Below are 17,905 nucleotides of genomic sequence, written 5' to 3' on the forward strand. Positions count from 1 at the left end.
TCCGTCGGTTTTCCAGGCTCTTCCACTTATTTTACGTTGGCTGAGATTTGCTCAATTTAAATGTTTTACTGCAGCTCATTACCATACTGTGCTTGAAGTTTTTAACTAGTCATGGTTTGACTTGAATGCACCTCGTGCTAGGGAATAGTATCGCCATCTTAATTGGAAAAGAAAAATGTTATGGCACCAGCTAAACAGAATTGAATTGGCTACCTCTGATCTGTGAAAAAGATTCACTCTCCTGGTATGTTAGAGGTTTATAACAAATCTAAAAGCATCTAACAGTCAATGCACACATATACACGAAACAAGGCAAAAGCATATGCAGAAAAAAGTTTATTTCCTCTATAATCAAGCGTTCAATAAATTATTACAGCAGAAAAAATTATAATAAAAAGTATAAAAAAAAAAACAACAACAACACTTTTAATGTTTTCATTACAACACTCCAGTGCTTTTCAGTATTTTTGTTTTATCTTTACTGCTGCCTCATTGGTTTAAAGTGCTAACCGGCGGTGTGTGAGGTGGGCAGAGAAAACGAAGCATAGCTTGATGTGTGGCAGAGAAAAGTAAATGTAAGATGAGAGTGAACAGGGAGGAAACCACATGGTTCCAGAGCCACGTTCACCACCACACAGCGCCCTCATTATGTGGACGAGCTGCGGTGAACCCCACTGCACTGAGCAGGGGGGTTGTGTGTGTGTGTGTGTGTGTGTGTGTGTGTGAAAGCAAAGCGATACAGCAAGAACAGAAAAGAGTAATGGTAATGGTTTACTTACTTCTATACAGCAGATATAGACTGTGTGTGTGTGTCGTTATATTTAGAATGCTCTATTTTCCAGACTAGAGGACGAATCGCATACAGTACAGTAATGTTAAAATAATCCGTATACAACTCCAACTGACTACTTTCAGCTTGCGTTTGCCGTCTCGCGGTTTAAGGGCGGAGTCAGTTAGTCTTGCAGGGATTCGATCAGATTGGCTCCAAAGTGCACCATCAAGGCACCGATCTGGTCATGTGATGTGACCGATAAGTCTGAATGTTCTCATGGCTACTGCAGGCAACAGGCTGCGTAAGAAGAAAAAAAAATCAAAGCATTACAGGTCTCTAGTGACTCTGTTACATTCACTAGTTATATTTCACTAGTAACCCGTTCTGGTGCGCAGATGTTACGCCAAATAGTTTCCATCTAATGAAATCAGATGTTTTTATGTTACACTTTATTACACCTCACTGTTATTCATTTCATTAAATCAAAAGGTGATGATGAATTTTCTCGAACAGCAGCTTTGACTTTATTTCAAAGCACATGTTAATATCAAAAAATTTCGTTTGAATACATATTTGTTACTATAGTAACAGCTCATTAACAGGTACTTCTGCGGATTTACTGCGAAATCCCAAACTAATATTAAAAGGAATTAAAAAGAAGCATGCACATAATGTAAAATTTAAAAAACAAAATTTTGGAAGGAGTTTCCAGTCTCTCTGCTTTGTAACAGTTAGAAAGATGTAAAGCTGTTCATTAAAGTTTTCTAAAGTAGCTAATTATTCAGGATAAAAGTAGCTGGATGGATTATAATAGATTTAAATAATGAAATGATTATCCTGATATGATATTATCATAATACCTAGATGCTGATTTAATTTGTAACGCGATAGTAATATCACCATTTTTAAAAATATCTGAATTAAAATTATTATAATTTTTTTTTAGATTTCGTTAAAATTCTAAACAAATTTACCAAATAATTTGAATACTGAGCTGCCTGCCAATGTATGAACAGTTTAGAGCACGCTCTCTGTAAAATTATATTGGAACAACAATGTTTAAGCACCTAAAATGCAAACTTAAAATAATAAATAAATATTTTAAAAAAAATAAAAAACATTTTGGAGTCAGTGTAGTGCTACATGAATTGCGACACAAAGAATCATGGTACGTAACTGAATAGATTTTTTTTCCCATCCTTAATTAAAAGTAATTTAAAATTGACATCATACAATTTTTGTAGCATATGAGAAATAAAACACTTCTAGGATGTGCTGGTATAAAAAAATACTAAACTTTAGGGTGGTGGCAGGAACTCCTCTTTATCCTTATATGCCATCATTATTATTACTCTTTAACCTTTAATAATAGTAGTAATACAGTAATAACAAAGTACTATTCATTTCCTTTATATATAACTCTATATTAACCATTTAAATAAGGAAATGACAGACAATTCATTTAAAAAGTCAACTTAATGAATGGAAGGCCGAATTGCTATGTGTCTCCATTGATTCCCCAGTGCATCTACATACATACTAACAAAATCTAAATGAACCAAACTAAATGTTAAATCATTTAAGGGCATCCATGATAATAATGTATGCTAAGTATTGTGGTAATTCACATACCAGTTTATTATCATACACCCATACAGTATAGCATCAGTGTAACACCTTACAATTGGTAGCGTGTGTATTGTTTGTTTGATGCATGACGACGGTATAATAATTCTTGAATTACACCTCTTAGTGGTGTGTAAGCATGACATAAACTGTTTTAAGTGTGGTGCACTTACATGTTCGCACAGATTCAGCAACCACATCTTTATCCAGCGAGACATCTGTCTGGGTTTCTCGGATCTACACACACACACACACACACACACACACACCAGGAAATTAACCCCTTAATCTCTTGGCTTACAGTTAAGTTATTAATTTAAAGCACAGTATTTAGGAATGGAGAGTAGATCTGTGAGTGTGGAATGTAAGATTGATCACATACAGAACATGGAGGTTTTTTATACAGACAGGAATCAGGAGCAGTGGAAGAAGATTAATGAACTCGATGTGGATTTTCCACTCGGAAAAATAAAGAAAAAAACAAACATGTAGACTATGCAGACTTTCCAAACCAGATTTTCTAGATACAGTGACATTACCTGAATCTGCTTTTTAAGGTACTCGGCTCTACTCATCAAACTCTTAATCTGTAAGATAAAACAGAATTTAATATTGTTTGTTTTTTTACTTCAAAAGGAAGGAGTAAGAAAAACACAGTTTCACAAATGGCATATCTGTAATGTATAAGGGCTGTACCAAAAGTAATGCAAAAGTGGGTGTAATTTGAAAAACATATGTGGTTCAAATTGCACATGTTGCTCTCTACCAGGGGTATTCAACTAAAATTCAATGAGGTCACGTAGAGAAGATTTCCTCAAACAGAGGTCCAGAAAATCATCATTTCTAATCTCCAAAATTATTTGTTAAACTTTTTTTTGTTTGTTTTTTGTTATTTTTATGTATATTTTTTGTTTAGTTTTATGAACATAAAAAATAGTTGTTTCATTTTGTTAACAAAAAATTATCAACTGCATTTGTTTGTGTCTGTCTGATGCAGCTGAACTTTTGAAACATCTTTCCACCACTATATAATCAAGCAGTCTAGTATAGTAGTGACACTTGAACAATGAACTAGCTAACTATATTGTTTTTTTTTTGTTATTAAACAAGAGGACTGTATTTAAAAATAGAGAAAATAACATAAATTACCATTAATTTTATAAAGTAAATTAAAAAGTGTAGCAGCAACCCTTTTAGCAGTTTACCCTTTTCTTCTTTTCTGTCTAGACTCTCGCCTTTTATTGCTCTATCACTTGCCTCTGCCACCTGGAAGACACAGGGTTGATTGGCTGTGTACTGTAGCATCATGTGAGCTTCTTTGAATTTCGTTCATCAAAATGAACGAATCTTTTTTTGAGTCATCTGGTTCATTTAGTTCTTTTGATCAGAAATAAAATAAAATGTTACATTTTCAATAAACAGACCCCCAATACATCTACATACACAAATTTTGGCTATAATTCCAGTAATAAAAATATTACAATGCAGCTAAGGACATATACAGTAATAACAAACAAAATGAGCAGCTCACCTCTCATATCTTCTGGTCCGAAATCGCTCGTTCTTTTGAATCTATTGCACTGCATAGCGTCTATGGGAGTCACGTGACCAAAGAACAAACGATTTGGACCAAAAGACTCAGAGGTAACTACTCATTTCTGTTTCCTGTACAGTAAATAACCTACGGAGGTTTTGCGATGATTTGCGCATGTGAGCCCAGTAGAAAATGAAAGAGTCACTCTCCGAGACTACACGTTCTTCTGAGTCACGTTAAAGACTTGTTCAAAAAGAACGAATCGTGCGATTTCAACCACTTATGCCAGTCAATTAATATGTTACATTCACTTTTGCATTGCTTTCAGTCCATTTCAGATGTCGTGGTAACTTTAAATTGAAGCTGAAGTTGATTATTTTCCTAGAACAGCTTGTCTTTTACTCGTATTATTATACCATAGCATTCTTACTATCTTGATGATTCTTTTGGTAAAGGTATTTCATTGATTAACACTGTTAAAGATAATTAATGCTAAAGTAAAACTTTTTAATATTAACCTCAGCAACAGCAAAAAAAGAAAGTTAAACTGCAGATTTCTTTGGTAAAAACATGACTATTTTGTGAGGACCTGGTGATTTATGAAGATTATTGTGAGGACATGTAATCCTTTTGGTCTTTAGAGAGAGAGAGAGAGAGAGAGAGAGAGCTGTTTTTGGTTAGCATGGCCACATCTGAATTTATTTAAGGTCTCATAAAACATCAGATGGGAACAATCTAAAAGCCACACTTTCTTTCATCATCTTTCTTTCTTTTTACTTCTCCGTACGCAGCTCCTGTGTTGAAGAGAAACATGTTTGTGTTGCATTTTGCAGGCTCTAAATCTAGGCGCAATCAAACTAATTAAACTTCGGTGCCTTCTGGCTTCAGTCTCATAACAAATTAGGCGAAGGCCCTAGCTAGTGTGGCTCCTACAACAGAAAGGTGGAATTACAGAACCTAAACACGTGCTGATGTTGTGTGTCCAAGCTGCACGGTGTCGCTGACGTGCACTAACATGACCTGAGTTGCACTTTAATTAGATCTTATGATATAAACACCTGCAACATTTAAACAGTTATCCAGTAAACCAGTCACTCGACAGAAGTGCAGGTCCGGAGCTTCAGTTCATGTTCACATTAAATATCAGAATGAGGGAAAGTGTCATCTCTGTTGATCTCCGTGACTTTTAATACAGTACTGTTGCTGGTAGCAGATGGGCTACAGTACTTCGAGGATTTTTAGAAACTGCAGATTTCCTGGTCTCTGTAGCTCACACAGAACATGCGTGAAAAACATCACCTGGACTTTTTTTTCCCAATCTTCCACTGACCAGTTTTAAAACCCACTGTACCCATTGTGTCTTGCAAAAGTATTCATACCCCTTGAACTTTGAATTCTTTGTTAGAACCACAAATGTAAATGCATTTTATTGGGATTTTATTTGATAGACCAACACAAAGTTGCGCATTTCTGTGAAGTGAAAGAAAAATGATGAAATTATGTTTTTCAATTTTTTTTAACAAATAAATATCTGAAAAGTGTGGCGTGCATTTGTCCTCAGCCTCCCTGAGTCAATACTTTGTAGAATCACCTTGCACTGCAATCTTTTGGGTGCTTTTGGGGCTTTACCCACTTTGCACATCTAAAGAGTGAAATTTTTGGCCATTCTTATTTGCAAAATAGCTCAAGCTTACAACAGGGAAAAAAATCTAATTGGATTGTTTAAACACTGGCCCAATAGAAAAATAATACAAAAAAAGAACAAAAGGCAGGGAATGTATTTTTCTGTTTCTTTCTGTTTTTGTTTGCACACACACACACACACACACATACACACACACACAGACCCATGTGAATGTCAGAAAATGTCCCAAACTATTTTTTTCCATAATAGCTGCCCTTTTAACTTGAACAATAACTGAAGATTGACTAATGTTCAAGGTTTTTCAAGTGACTTGTGAGAATATTATAACATAGATGTAACTGTACATAGAATCTTGACTCACCTCGCCATGGAGCAGCTCCCTCCTGCGGCCTTGAGGCTCGGCTACACATAAAGGGGAAGAGAGAGACAGAACAAAAATAATGAAGCGTCTTTAATTTACTTTTAGCAAAACTTCTGATTCCTCAGTAAGGGCTGAAACTCTCCACTCTAAAAAGCAAGCCTTTAGAGAGACGTTCCTTTTCAGATGAGGCTCTTCATTTAGTATGAGCAGGATGGTTTTTAGTGATGATACAAAGTCTGTGGAAAAACAAGGTATTGACCGCGTGGGAGATGAACAGGGGTAAAAAAAATAAGAAAATAAATTTAATTAAGATTAAACTTCACATCCTTTATAAAGGAAGAATCATTCAATGAGTTGTTTGATTCACTTTCTTTTAAATTTGGAATTGCATGAAGCACTGGAAGTTTGTGTTAAATATTACAGTGCTACAATTTTTAATGCAATTATTCCTCCATCTACATGAGCATCTTAATAAAAATAGAACATATTGCTCCTTTTAAGCTTTTATTCTCTTCTTCACTGTTAACAGCGTTAACAAGGCTTGGGATCCATCATGGTCTTATTTAAAAGCCACATTGCTAACTGATCCCATCTCGCCCCTGCCAACATTTTTCACTAATTATTCCTTTGCTCATGCTGTAATTCTGTGGGTTTGGGTGGTCTCAGGTTGCCGTCAAGCTCATTTTGTGCTCTGGGCCGTTGGCTCGAGCTCAGTGTACACTCAGAGATAACAGTTTTCATTTGTTTCCAGTATTTAATAACAGCGCGAATGGAAGAGAGTGGAGCTGAATGGGATCCAGATGGCAGAGCAGCAGTACCACACACGCTGCCCTGGTACCGGCCCGGCCTTGCTCCCTTCATACTGATCACACACACACACACACACATCTGCTTTTAAACTTTCTCTTGAATCCTTTTTTCCACATTCCTTTTCTGAATTATTCTATTTAACCTCAATTCAGTTTCCTGGATCTTTCTCCATTCTTCATCGATCCCTCTTCACTTGGCTTATTCTCTCTTTCATTCTCTGGTTCCTGTTTTTATCTCTTTCCTCCTCCTCCTCCAACTCCACTCTGCCTGTCGTTAGTTTTAGGACCAACTCCAGCATGAGGTCATCAGCCAGACTCGACACTATAATAACAGCCTGGCTACTCACTCTAAGACAGGAAACTAATCAATCTTCCTGACAACGTTGTTCATTCAAAGAACGAAGTAAATGTTACGTGGACTGCTTGCGGCTAGCTCGCAAATCCCAAGCTCTGCTTTTTGTTTTGGGGTGTCCAGCCACTGATTAGCCGACAACGGTACCAATCATTATGTCAATCAAGTATTTTAAAGCCTTGTGTCAAAAGACACATCTGATCGAAACAAACAATCTCGAACTTGTTCGCGGGTCTGCAGGTGTTTGGCCAGAGGTTAAACGTAGCTAAATCCACTCACAACCTGACATCATAATAAGTACTCATCACCATCATCATCATCATCATCATTTATAGGATCTGTGGGAAATTTACTAGGACAGAAAGAATGATCCTTGTAATGGAGAAATTAATTAGTTTCCTCTGACCGGTTTGCGTGACTTTGCGTGCATGTTCAGAAGCAGTGACGTTCACTGGATCCCATATCAGAGCCAGAACATCCCTGTGCTTTTGGACTCCGAGTCAGGAACTGTAAAAAAGTTGAAGTGATTTCATGCACGCCGATGATAAACAGACTGACGAGCTCTGTTTCTATTTAAAACGTTCAGATGTCATCATGATCGTCATGTTTTCATGATCCGTATCTCAACAAGAAAACTCTTGAACTTTGAATCAAAACTATTTACACTAAGCTGGAAAGGCTAAGACGCAAAACAGAGCTTTAGGATTAAGTGACAGATCGTTATTGTTTATAAATTTCTATAATTGTGTTAACTGATTTTATTATTGCTGCGATTGAATTAACTAGTCATTGTTAGCATCTACTTAAAACATTTCTGATCTCCAAAATGATTTCTTGCATTAGCTGCCCAACTCTGGTCTCTGTTTTTCAAATAGAAACAGTAACCGTGCGTGGGCGGGGCTTAGGATCAGTCAGGTTTCTGTAGAGCATCATTGTGAGTTATGGGACCTGAGGTTCTTACCAGCTAGAGCCAGCAGCAGCTCTCCCAAACTCTGCTGATACACATCCAGCGTTTCGTAGTCCTCTATCCCTCGTGCCTCCTGGACGATACAGCGGGTCAGACGCATGGTACCCACAATGCACCACAAACGATAAGATTTATAATGGCTAAACAAAAGGGTGTCACCTTTGCTACAGCGGTGGCAGCTAAATCCAGTGCAGCGAGTAAGCGTGGATGATCCCGGGACATTTCTGACAGAGAGAATTAAGACAATCAGAGGAGGTCAATGTATTTGTGTGTGTGTGTGTGTGTGTTTTTAACTAGGTAGATGAAAAACTATTTACCTCTTAATATATTACGGGCTGACTGGGCATTCTCGAAGCTGGCTTTGTTGTCAGAAGCCACCAGAGCTTTGAGTTCTTCAGCTCGAGAGACATACTGGTTGACCTGTAGATGACCTTGTATTATGCTTAATCAACAGCAGTACGTTTAACCTTTAATTGATAAAAACAAAAACTAATGCAAGACACAAGTTTAACCCCCAGTTTGGTCACCTGCCAGTTCCAATGTACCCATCAGCCCTTCCGCTGTCGTACAACCAACCAGGGAGCTATGAAAGTTAACATGTGCTTCCTTAAAGACCAAACCAATCTTGAAAATAGACTACACTACCTTTTAAAACTTTGCGTTGGATCATAACTCAGACTAACAAAAATACAATCTGCCCTCTTCTGCGTACAAGAACTCACGTGATTAGTGTAAAGTGTTGCAGAAGAGAGTGAGTTTAAACGGGTTACGCACAGACAGATTTGTTCGCTCAGATTCAAAGTCACGGATGGAGTGGAATTTAAGATCTCTGATGAGCCTGAGGGACGTTCTTTTTCGCTCAAATGTGAAAAAACTTATTTCCGAAGTACCATTGCTGGTAAAACCCCAGATTTAGTGTTGGTTATAGTGAGTGTGGCACGTCAGGGGAAACGTATCCTAATCATACATCATGTTTAACTCACCTTTTGTCTCAGAGCCTCTTTTCTCTGCCTGTCTGTTTCGTCTAAGGAAAGAACAGATTAAAAACATTAAAACCGGATTAGAAAATCGTCTTAATTTTTCGTTTTTCGTTAAGGTTTATGCAAACAAAAGTATGTGCATACTTAAACTGTAATAATACATATTTATTTTTTAAGTCTGAACATCTTAAGCAAATGAACAAAAGAAAGCGTGTGTGCTTGTGCGCATGTCTTACAGTGTATAGCAGGCACAAAGTGCTCGAGTGCGTTGCAGTAGAAAGACAGAGCGGCAGCCTTCTCCCCCTCCTGGTCCTTCTGCACCGCCCGCAGGACCAGCTCCTTCTGAAAGAGGCACAGAAGAAGAGAGTTTAGCACGCTGGCACCGCTTGCATCCAACAAGCGCTCACACGGATGCGTATGGCTTTCATTACGGGACCCGTATTTACACTAAGCTGCAAACGCGTAAGCAAACAAGACAAACACAGATCGTGAAAACGCCACGATACCCTGCCAGAGTTTGCCAAAGGCTCTCGGAGATCCAAGCGGAGCTTCAAACAAACTCGTGAGATCGTGTTAATGACTTACAGCAGACAAGAAGGATTGTTAATGAAGGAGATGGTTTCAGAAAACCACACGAACCAAACACATCACACAAACACACACACGCATTTTCTTTGAAACAAAATTAAGCTAAATTTCGGCCCGAGGAAACGTTATTGTTTGCGCATGAAGAAAATTTGAAATATTAAAGTTTTCTATAGAGTTGAGACATTATGGCTTTTAAAAGCAGCAAATTTTTTTTATTCTCAAATAGTTTATATAAAATAAACACTGTTTGAATTCTTAAATCTGATTGGTCAGAAGGCACTGAATGAATGTTTGTGACTGGAATGCCTTTGTGACTGAAATATATCTATATTTATGTATCTATCTAGACGTACACACACACGCCACTTACTGCCTTGTCTAGACTCTCAGCACTGGGCATGTGTTCCAGGTCCACAAACGGGTGCAGAAAGAACTCGTCGAATGAGATGCGGGAGTCTGGATCTCTCTCCAGCAGCCTGAGCAACAAATCCCGGCAGTCTCGGGATACTCTGGCACCGGCTGGCAGCTGAACAAAGTGTCCACACACACACAGACACAGATTTGAATAAGTATCTATCTTCATCTTTTTTATCTCTATTTTTTATTCCTAAAAAAAATACAATCTGCGTTTTTTCCCTAGTGCACGCTACAATACATTTGCACCACTGAACTCTCCAAAAGTACAATCCAGTGTGTCCAGCATCTGTTCTGCTTCACTGTACAGCTTCATGCATCAATATACTGAGGTTCAACTACTAACTAAGCTCAATGCCTTTCTCTGGATCAAATTAAAGCAAATACCTCCGTAGATCTAAAAAAAAAATATCTGCTGAAGGAATCTGATTTAACGCTTCTCAAACCCTGTGTATCTTCTCCTCTCACCTCGATGGGTTTATCACTGCGGATTTTGTCCTCCAGTTCAGCGTAAGAGCGAGAAGCGAACGGTGCGCGCCCGAATAACGTCTCTGGGGTAGAAGACATGCGTGCACAAACACACACAGGTTAATAAATGGCTAGTTTGCATACAGATCTCACTGTTCATATTCATGCACAGTATAAATATTAGTTTTCTATAACAGCAGCTTTGACACTAAGTACATCTATGAGTTTCAGAAACTTGTGTAACTTCTGAAATGGAAGACGAGTCTTGTATCTAAATGTTAACACAGAGATCTCTTTAAAGTGTGTTAATGCTCCAGCTGAAATACCCCTCAGATAATGCTATTCTTCATACCTCAATCTCCCTTTAATTCACTCCTCTATTTAAATGAGCTAACACCTAAGCCACATCCCTCTAGAGAACAGCTGAGCTGAGCAACAAGCCAGGGGGAGGGGATCTTTTTCTCATATGAGGTCACATTAGGTGGAATACCTGGGGCAGTGGTAGCTACTAGACTACTGATCGGACGTTTCCACTGCCACACCCTTGAGCAAGGCCCTTTTACCCTCAACTGCACACGTACATGAATATCTTACAGGATGTTTAAACCTCATCCAATACACATACACACAAGTGTGTGCAGTTCCTGCCATGCGGAAGGCCCGGGTTGATTGCCACCCAATGACCCAAACCCCAGCGAATGGATCCAGTGTCGGTCCCAAGCCCGAATAAAATAAGAAGGTTGCGTCAGGAAGGACATACGGTGTAAAACCTTAGGGTTAAGGGCCTGGCTTAAGGGCTCAGCAGTGACAGCTTAATGGTGCTGGGGTTTGAACCCAGGACCTTCTGATCAGTAACTCAAAGCCTTACCCGTTTAACTTATTAACATTAGAGATAAGCTGTGTTTTTTAATGATTTCTCATTAATATGACAAGCTGCTATTTTTATTACCTCAGACTTGTTTTATGGATGTTTAGATAAAAACTATGACGTGGTGATGGTGTTCTATTGATGGTATGGTATTTTACTGTGTTATGATTTCAGAAAATGCTGGAAAATACCTACATTTTTGTACATAATTTAAAAGTAACAAAAGTAATGACAACAAACAAAAGTAATAACCACAAATTAATTTAATATACAAATAGTAAAAATGTGCAAGCTTGTCCGTTTAATTGAGAACCTTTCTATAAAAAGGCCTTCGTTCTCACAGCAGAAATATTTTCTGCGTTTTTCCTGTTCTGCATGGTTGGTCTTGACTAATCAGATCAGTCTGTATGAGTGACTGTGCTTTCTGTTGATATTTCCCGTAATTCCAGTCTAATTACAGGAAAGTTTTGCAGCAGTTCTGCTATCTGGTTTTAAAAAGAAAAACATGCCGGAGGCTCTCTCACCAAAGAGGATGACCCCTACGGACCAGAGGTCCACCCTGGCGTCATATTGCCGACGGCACACGATCTCCGGGGCCATGTAGAGTGGAGAACCTCTCAGAGAGCTCTGCTCGTCCCACGGAGACATGTACTGAGCGAAGCCGAAATCTACACACACATTCACAACCAGACAGATAGACAGAGATGAGACAGAGAGATAGCAGGATGGTGAAAGAGAAAAGCGATAAGCGAGAATAAGCTTGGGTCATGGGTGCTGCTTTCTGATTAAGATTCTGATTAACGCTCCTCTCGTAAAAGACATAATCCAGCAGGGTTCTGAGTAGTGCTCGGTGGGAGGCTAATCAGTGCTAGGTGATTAGTAGCACATGATACAGGTCACATGACTTACAGAAAGTTGTGCGTGTCTGGATGATTCCCAAATGACGGCATAGACGCAGTAGGAAGGTAAAGATGAAGCTTTTGGATCATAAATATGAAAACAAAAAAACAGTGTGATGTGCTAGAACTATTCAGGCTACTGCTAAGCAGTTGCACTGATTTAGTTTCACTTTTTTTCGCACTCTCGTGTGTCTGTGTGTGTGTGATAATTCACATGCGCCTTAGGGCTGGAACATTTTTAATAACATTGCAAATAGACCAAATGCATTGTTTGTTTGTTTTTAAGCATATTTAATTGTGTTATTAATTACAATTATAACATATGCTATATTAAAGACTAAGCTTTCATTGGTTATAACTTTGTTTAAAATAAAATATATAATGTGATGAAGTTCTACCCTGTATTACAAAGAAATTATTCTTTTTTTTTTTTTTTACAGTTTATTAGTTATTAATAATCTTAATTAATTTAAACCAAAACCCTTAATTAGGGTAGGATGAAAATGTTGATGAAGATTTATCTATCTATAAACTGTAGCAGTTTTATCCTGGTCAGGTTTGTACCAAATTAAATGATTTATTTATCCGTTTTACTTTGGGGAATAAAGCCAACTTTACTCTTTTCTTAAAATCTGATTCAAAACCATAAATGGTTATCTTATTCCATTAGTCCTTAATATATCAAGTATTTTTTATATAACTACAATTATTAATTGTGATCATTAAAAGTGATCAGTCAGTAACCTGCTTTTCACTTCCTGTTTGTGATCTCATGCCCTGTCGTGTGTACCTGCGAGCTTCAGCACGTTGCCACTCAGCAGGATGTTCTGGGGCTTCAGATCCAGATGAGAGATGTTCTTCTCATGGAGGAACTTCAGCGCACAGGCTAAAGACATGCAATTGAAACGAAACAAACAGTTCTTTACTGACCAGATCAACAGCACCATCCGCTGAACCAATCCTTTGAAAGCCATTCTAACGAGCTAAGCTTCAATGACGTGATGGTGTACGTACGTGCGAGACCTACCTATCTGCTGCAGAAAGAGACGAGCCACTCGCTCGGGGAGAATCCGCCGGCTCCGGATGAAGCGAGACAGGTCTCCGCCGGAGCACCACTCCAGAATGAGGTAGATATTCTCATTGTCCCACTGCAACACAAACACACACTCGTACCACTCACGAAGTTTATGCCTGGAAGTATGGATGGGAATCACTAGTCACCACACGATATCATACTATCACGATACCCCAATGCTGATTCGATTAATATCACAATTCTGTAAGTATCACAAATTTTCTAAATATTCTGAGTAGATATTATAGTTTTTTAAAATTCTGTTATAATTTTAGGTCTTTGAAACCATAACTTTTTATATCTTAGGAATGGAATTGAAGGTAATTAATTAAATATAGCCCACTCCTTATAGCATTAGTTTACTTAGGAAGCAAGCGCAGAATCTAAATAATACAAACTGGTTTTAAATACAAGACTTTAAGCAGCACATATCAGTGTCATCCACCATAGTCATTATTTCTAAATAAAAAAGCTTCTTACATGGGCACACGTGTGTGTTTCGAGATTAATTAGTGCAGATGGTGTTTTGAGACCGGTTGTAAGTGTGTGTAATGAGTGGGTTTGGAGACTGATTTGCTCACAGAGTTTGGAAAAAAATGGAGATCGGAGGCTTCTTAACCCAGGCAATTTTTGATAATGTAACGCTATTAAAATGAGCTTCTGTTGCAGGACTAAGAAGCTTTGCACTCAGCACAGAATGGGGTCGCGGCAACGTCACCGGAAATGAACAATCTTTATGAATTATATCATTTATTACATACATCTTTATTTGTTTTTTATACTCGTGAAATATGAAATAGTGAAATAGTGAAATAGTGTGTCGAAATGTTTACACGGGAAATATAGCTATATATATATATTTTTTTTTTTTAAAGACTTTTAGGTATCCTACCGTCCTTTTCGCAAAGTACTTCCGGTGTTAGTGTTAACATAATGGTGTAATGGGTAACATAACATAGTGTAATAGGTCATGCCTGATCAAGCTAAAAAACAGCCTATTCTGGTCACCAGCTGGTCGTCCAGTGAATCTCTACTATAATTATAATAAATCATTTACAAAAATCTATTTTGGAGTCAGTGTGTCGATACATGAATCAGCCCACAAAAGAATGTGAAAACATTGATTTTTGACTCCTTATATTTGCAAAATGCTAAAAAGAAACCATTAAGATATCAATATTGTATACAGATGAGTGATGTATTGCGGCTATTTGATGTGGCAATTCATGCATCGCCTGAATTTTTATTAATAATTTATGTTTGCATATGAGATAGTAAAATGTTATTGTTCCTCTATAATCCTACAGGTGGTGCTGTCGGCAAGACAAACAAAATTTGAGAAATATATAATTAATAAAGAATCTAGATATTTATAAAATTGTTATACTTATAAACTTGAATATAAATCGATCAACACAGGGGTACCATGATATTGCTGTATCGGGGAATCCGATCCTATCCCTAATATTTTACAATGCAACTGTTACCCCACATGGCATTTTGTACTGAACTCACACAACAAAAAAAGTTATTTACTGCACAACCCTAGTGCCACGTTGGCATTTCCTGGATCTGTGATTGACAGTTGAGTGAACATTACTTACACTTGTGTCAGAAATCTCTATGAATCAAAAAAGTGTCTTTGAATAAATGTAAATCACTAAACTGCTGTTGTTGGACCTCAGTTACAAGAAATGTTCTAATTATTTCCTGGAAGCACTGTACCTGGAAGTCCTTAAGCTGAACGATATGTGGGTGGCGCACGGTTTTCAGGATCTCGATCTCCGTCAGCAGGTTCTCCATTGACGACTTGTTCAGGCTCTTCTTACTCACGACCTTCACGGCCACGGCTTCTCTGCTATCCGTCTAAACGCATAACCAAATACACAACTTAAAAGGTCAAATCTGGTTTCAGGTCAGTGTGAGGATTATGATAGTGTAACTGTAGAACAAGTAGGACAATGCTGTACTTTACAAAGAATAAGTAAAGGGTGGGGTTTAGTTGTTACTGATGCTATGATTATATGCTTCGTTTTGCGCTAATGTGTCACGTTTCTACTTGTGCCATGAACAGATCTGATACCAGTTTTGAATAAGCACATACTTCTTGATTTATTTATTAACTTTAATCCATTTTATTTCCAGTCTTGATTTTTCTTTAACCAAGATTTAAAGTTACCCCACAACACACTGCCTGGCCCCAAAATACAAACAAACAAATAAATAAGTTGCCATTTCAGGAGTGTCAAATTATTAGGCAAAGATTACAACTCAGGAGATTTCTCCTTAGAGACTCATATTGTGAAAGAGTGAGTTTCAGAGCGTGAGGAATCATTATCACATACAGTGTGTGCTGTAATCAAAGCTACTGTAACGGTGACAGAGTGAAATCTTAGTGTGTCTTTTTTTGGGCCAGGCAGTCTGAAAAAAAAAACAGATATTAGAAATCTTAATCTAATAACTCTAGCCCTGTAGCTAGTCTCTGGTCTTATATGTTTCCCCCAGATAAATAATTTATGCAGTCTGCAAGAAATGATCTGCTACAGAAGCTGAGAGGGTTCAGGTGTCATTAAAAAACAAAAAGGCCTAAATAACAGACGGTTTTAAAAAGAAATACAATCATCAGCTCTGTTACAGAGTTTTTCTTCCATCTCAAACGTTTTGGTGCATCTGCATTATCGGGTAAAAATTTATTTGTACTAAGCTCAGGCCTTCAGCTTAGAAAATGTGTAAAGCTGAATTGATGAGAGTCATGAGATTCAGCACTGAGTCTCACCATGGTTGGTGTGTTTGTGTTCAGAGTTCATTAAAATCTAAAATAAAATGTGTGCATCCCTAAATGAGTAAAGTGAACTGAAACTAATGTAGAACAAGAGCAAAGCGTAAAACCAGACGCACAAAAGACAAGCACTGAAAGAAAAAGAAAAAGTAAATCCACACAGACACTGATGACACTTCTGAAATAACTGTTTTTTTTTTTTTTAACAATTCTGCAACGCACACTGCGGCATATTGAAGCCCAAGGCAGGGGGAAGCTCAGTGGTTAAAGCGTTGGACTACCCAATGACTGGTAGGTCCCAGATTATGAACAATTATGAGCAAGGCTCTTAACTTCAACTACACGTGTTGTTTTTAGTGTTTCGGCTGCTCCCGTCGAAGGGTCGCCACAGATGACCATCTGATCCGCACGGGTTTTACACCGGATTCCTTTCCTGACACAAACCCTCCCATTTTATCCGGGGTTGGGACCCGCACTAACCGGGGTTTGGTCATTGTGTGGGAATGGAACACAGGCTTTCCCTCATGGTGGTGTAAGGAGATAAAACGTAAGTCGCTCTGAATACGTGAGTATCACTTACACCAAGTGCTGTAAGTGTAAATGTAATGAAGTTCAGCAGAGAAGAGAGAAACCCAAAGAGGCATGGGAGCCTGGGCCGTGCTCTTTCCCTGCCCCATTACATGGTGTCCTGTTGTTGTGTCACTAAGATAAAGCTTCCTTTAAATCAGGATGTTCATGTTTATCATGACCTGAAAGCAGATTTATCTTCTTGAACTCATCTGTGAACTCTTGACTCTATCTGTTACATCCTGCCAGTGTGTGTGTGTGTGTGTGTGTGTGTGTGTGTGCACCCATCCAGGGCCAAAATGGGCAGATCAGTGCATGGAAGATGTAGAATGGGGTGAAAGCTGGGGGCTCGACCCTCTCACCTTCCTGTAGGCTTTGTAAACCGTGGCGTATGTGCCACTGCCGAGCTTCTCAGTGAGCAGAAAGTCCACGAGCCTCGGAGGGGCAAAGCTCGAGGCCATGTTACCCCTGCGCGTGACATTAAACACTTCCTGAAAGCAAAGCGGTGATAATAATAACCAGCGTTAATAACGCGCTTATGCGTCCACACACACACACACACACACACACACATGCACAATGAGTCTACAGCTGATGTACACCTGGTGCATGCGGAAGTGTTTAGGTTTTCTGCTGTAAAATCAAACTGCAGCTTTATTATCATTATTATTATGGTTATAATTAGTATTACTTTTCTCTTGAACTTACATCTGCAACTGCGACTTTAATAAACCAACCACACTGGTGTCCAAATCCTAAGGTTTGTTTATTTTTGTTTGCGAATAAACATATACGTTCTTACCTTAGCTCCCCGATTGCGTTTTGTATAACTCCGGTGCTATGTTTACTTTCCAGACATGTTTGCTGTCAGTTAAAAATGACGTCAGAGCCAAACGGAACAACACTGGCACCTAGAGGCGAGATTCGGTATTGTCTAAAAAAACCCGAAAAATATGTAAATTTGCAATCAAATATGATACGATTTTAGCAAATCATCTGCCAAACATTACTGTAGTATTATTATATACCACTTGTAATATCATTAAGTGCCGTGTCCATGTATTTTTTTTAATTTATTATTCTGAGCATTATGCTAACATTCAGAACGTCCACCGGTGGTTGCCATGGAGTCGCGGCGACGTCACCGGAAATGAACGATCCTTATGAATTATATCAATCATTACATACATCTTTATTTGTT

The 17,905-nt window shown here is 38.3% G+C and overlaps 1 protein-coding gene across 1 annotated transcript; it reads right to left on the reverse strand.

Annotated features, from left to right (window-relative positions):
• Positions 1 to 408: 408 nt before the first annotated feature.
• On the reverse strand, positions 409 to 17,656 carry ulk3 (unc-51 like kinase 3). Its single transcript, XM_053500632.1, has 17 exons — positions 17,507 to 17,656; positions 17,067 to 17,195; positions 15,084 to 15,224; positions 13,311 to 13,431; positions 13,074 to 13,169; positions 11,909 to 12,052; positions 10,517 to 10,599; positions 10,005 to 10,160; positions 9,283 to 9,388; positions 9,050 to 9,090; positions 8,384 to 8,486; positions 8,226 to 8,290; positions 8,061 to 8,139; positions 5,939 to 5,979; positions 2,938 to 2,985; positions 2,572 to 2,635; positions 409 to 1,069 (listed from the first exon to the last, which is right to left on the reverse strand). Exons 2-17 carry the CDS (start codon positions 17,163 to 17,165, stop codon positions 1,053 to 1,055), a joined length of 1,404 nt encoding a protein of 467 aa, XP_053356607.1. The 5' UTR covers positions 17,166 to 17,195; positions 17,507 to 17,656; the 3' UTR covers positions 409 to 1,052.
• Positions 17,657 to 17,905: the final 249 nt, after the last annotated feature.

Source organism: Clarias gariepinus, chromosome 7 (genome assembly GCF_024256425.1).
Source record: "Clarias gariepinus isolate MV-2021 ecotype Netherlands chromosome 7, CGAR_prim_01v2, whole genome shotgun sequence".
Classification (NCBI taxonomy): Eukaryota; Metazoa; Chordata; class Actinopteri; order Siluriformes; family Clariidae; genus Clarias; species Clarias gariepinus.